At 31.7% G+C, this 1112-nt stretch overlaps 1 protein-coding gene across 1 annotated transcript; it reads left to right on the top strand.

Moving 5' to 3' along the window:
- The first annotated feature begins 33 nt into the window (after positions 1-33).
- Positions 34-1096, top strand: LOC115239708. The gene is made up of 3 exons (XM_029814421.1): positions 34-161; positions 245-404; positions 501-1096. Exons 1-3 carry the CDS (start codon positions 108-110, stop codon positions 719-721), a joined length of 435 nt encoding a protein of 144 aa, XP_029670281.1. The 5' UTR covers positions 34-107; the 3' UTR covers positions 722-1096.
- Positions 1097-1112: the final 16 nt, after the last annotated feature.

Here is a 1112-nt window from a genome sequence, read left to right as displayed (position 1 = left end):
ATGTTGACATTTGCAGACGACTTTTTAATGTGGTACAAAGCGCATTAAAAAGCCACAAAAAATCAAAGCATCCACCGGTAAAACCAGCTGTTTTGCCAATTATATCTATGGAACAGATGGAGTCCTTTGAGCACATAGAAGAAGACATTTATTTGTCGGTGGTAAGTATTACTCCTAACATAATGCACGCAACATAAAATTTTTTTTTTCTTATGCCCCTATATATTGTACTTTTCATTTATAGGTATGTTACTTTGAATTTCTTGGTGGCTTTCATATTAAAGAGGTAATAAATACGTGCTTGAAAGAAGCAGTACAAGATGCCCTGACGCTGCGTTTCACCTGGTGCGGTAATGAACATCAGAAGTCTTTTTCTCAAACTCGTCTTGTGCGGGCGATTTTTGGTAAATGTTTCTCATTGTTAATAGACATTTATAATTAGTACTATAGCGTTAGTTATGTATACATCTGTCATTTCATTAAAAATGCTTTCTTTTCAGAAGCTGCATGCAATAATAATAATTTTAAATCACCTACTCGATTAGAATTTCAAAAATACATGAAAGAGGTTCTACGAACAGCGAAAGAAAGAAACAGGAGCCGAAGCCGGAAAAAGCAACGGGCAGTCCCGACTGATCAGAGCAATCGTGCTTATTGGAATGATAATGGAAGTAACACTACAAACGACATAAAAAACACGGAGCCCAGTACTGATGAGTAGATATAGGCAGAGACATACAATAATACTATTTTATCCTACAGTATTAATTACAAAGTAAAACGAAACTTTTTTGCGCATTTAACAAAGGATTTTTATGTATACGTATTTATGTCTTTTTTTATGTATATCTATGTTAAAATATTATTTATGTGCAGTATGTATCACATGTTTAGGCACTATTTCAATCTTACAATATGTTTTCATATGCATATGTATGCATATTATTTGTAAGCAGGAGTTTATGTTTTATTTTATGTTTTATTTTGGTACTACATTTTAGAAGAACTGCAATATTAAGTTTTACCAAAGAACAATAGAGAGAGAAAGTTTATTGTCGCCTATAATATATATAATATATTATACTCGTTGAATGTTATACATTATAATAAAT

Source organism: Formica exsecta, unplaced genomic scaffold, assembly GCF_003651465.1.
Source record: "Formica exsecta isolate Colony F162 unplaced genomic scaffold, ASM365146v1 C16386758, whole genome shotgun sequence".
Taxonomy (NCBI): domain Eukaryota; kingdom Metazoa; phylum Arthropoda; class Insecta; order Hymenoptera; family Formicidae; genus Formica; species Formica exsecta.
This window is presented reverse-complemented; position numbering and strand designations above follow the sequence as displayed.

Excerpts from the sequence above, each read along its gene's own strand:
- LOC115239708 (XM_029814421.1), top strand. The coding sequence starts at position 108 with ATGGAACAGATGGAGTCCTTTGAGCACATAGAAGAAGACATTTATTTG. Across the intron at positions 162-244 it reads AAGACATTTATTTGTCGGTG|GTATGTTACTTTGAATTTCT; the intron begins GTAAGTATTACT and ends TTTCATTTATAG. Across the intron at positions 405-500 it reads TCTTGTGCGGGCGATTTTTG|AAGCTGCATGCAATAATAAT; the intron begins GTAAATGTTTCT and ends CTTTCTTTTCAG.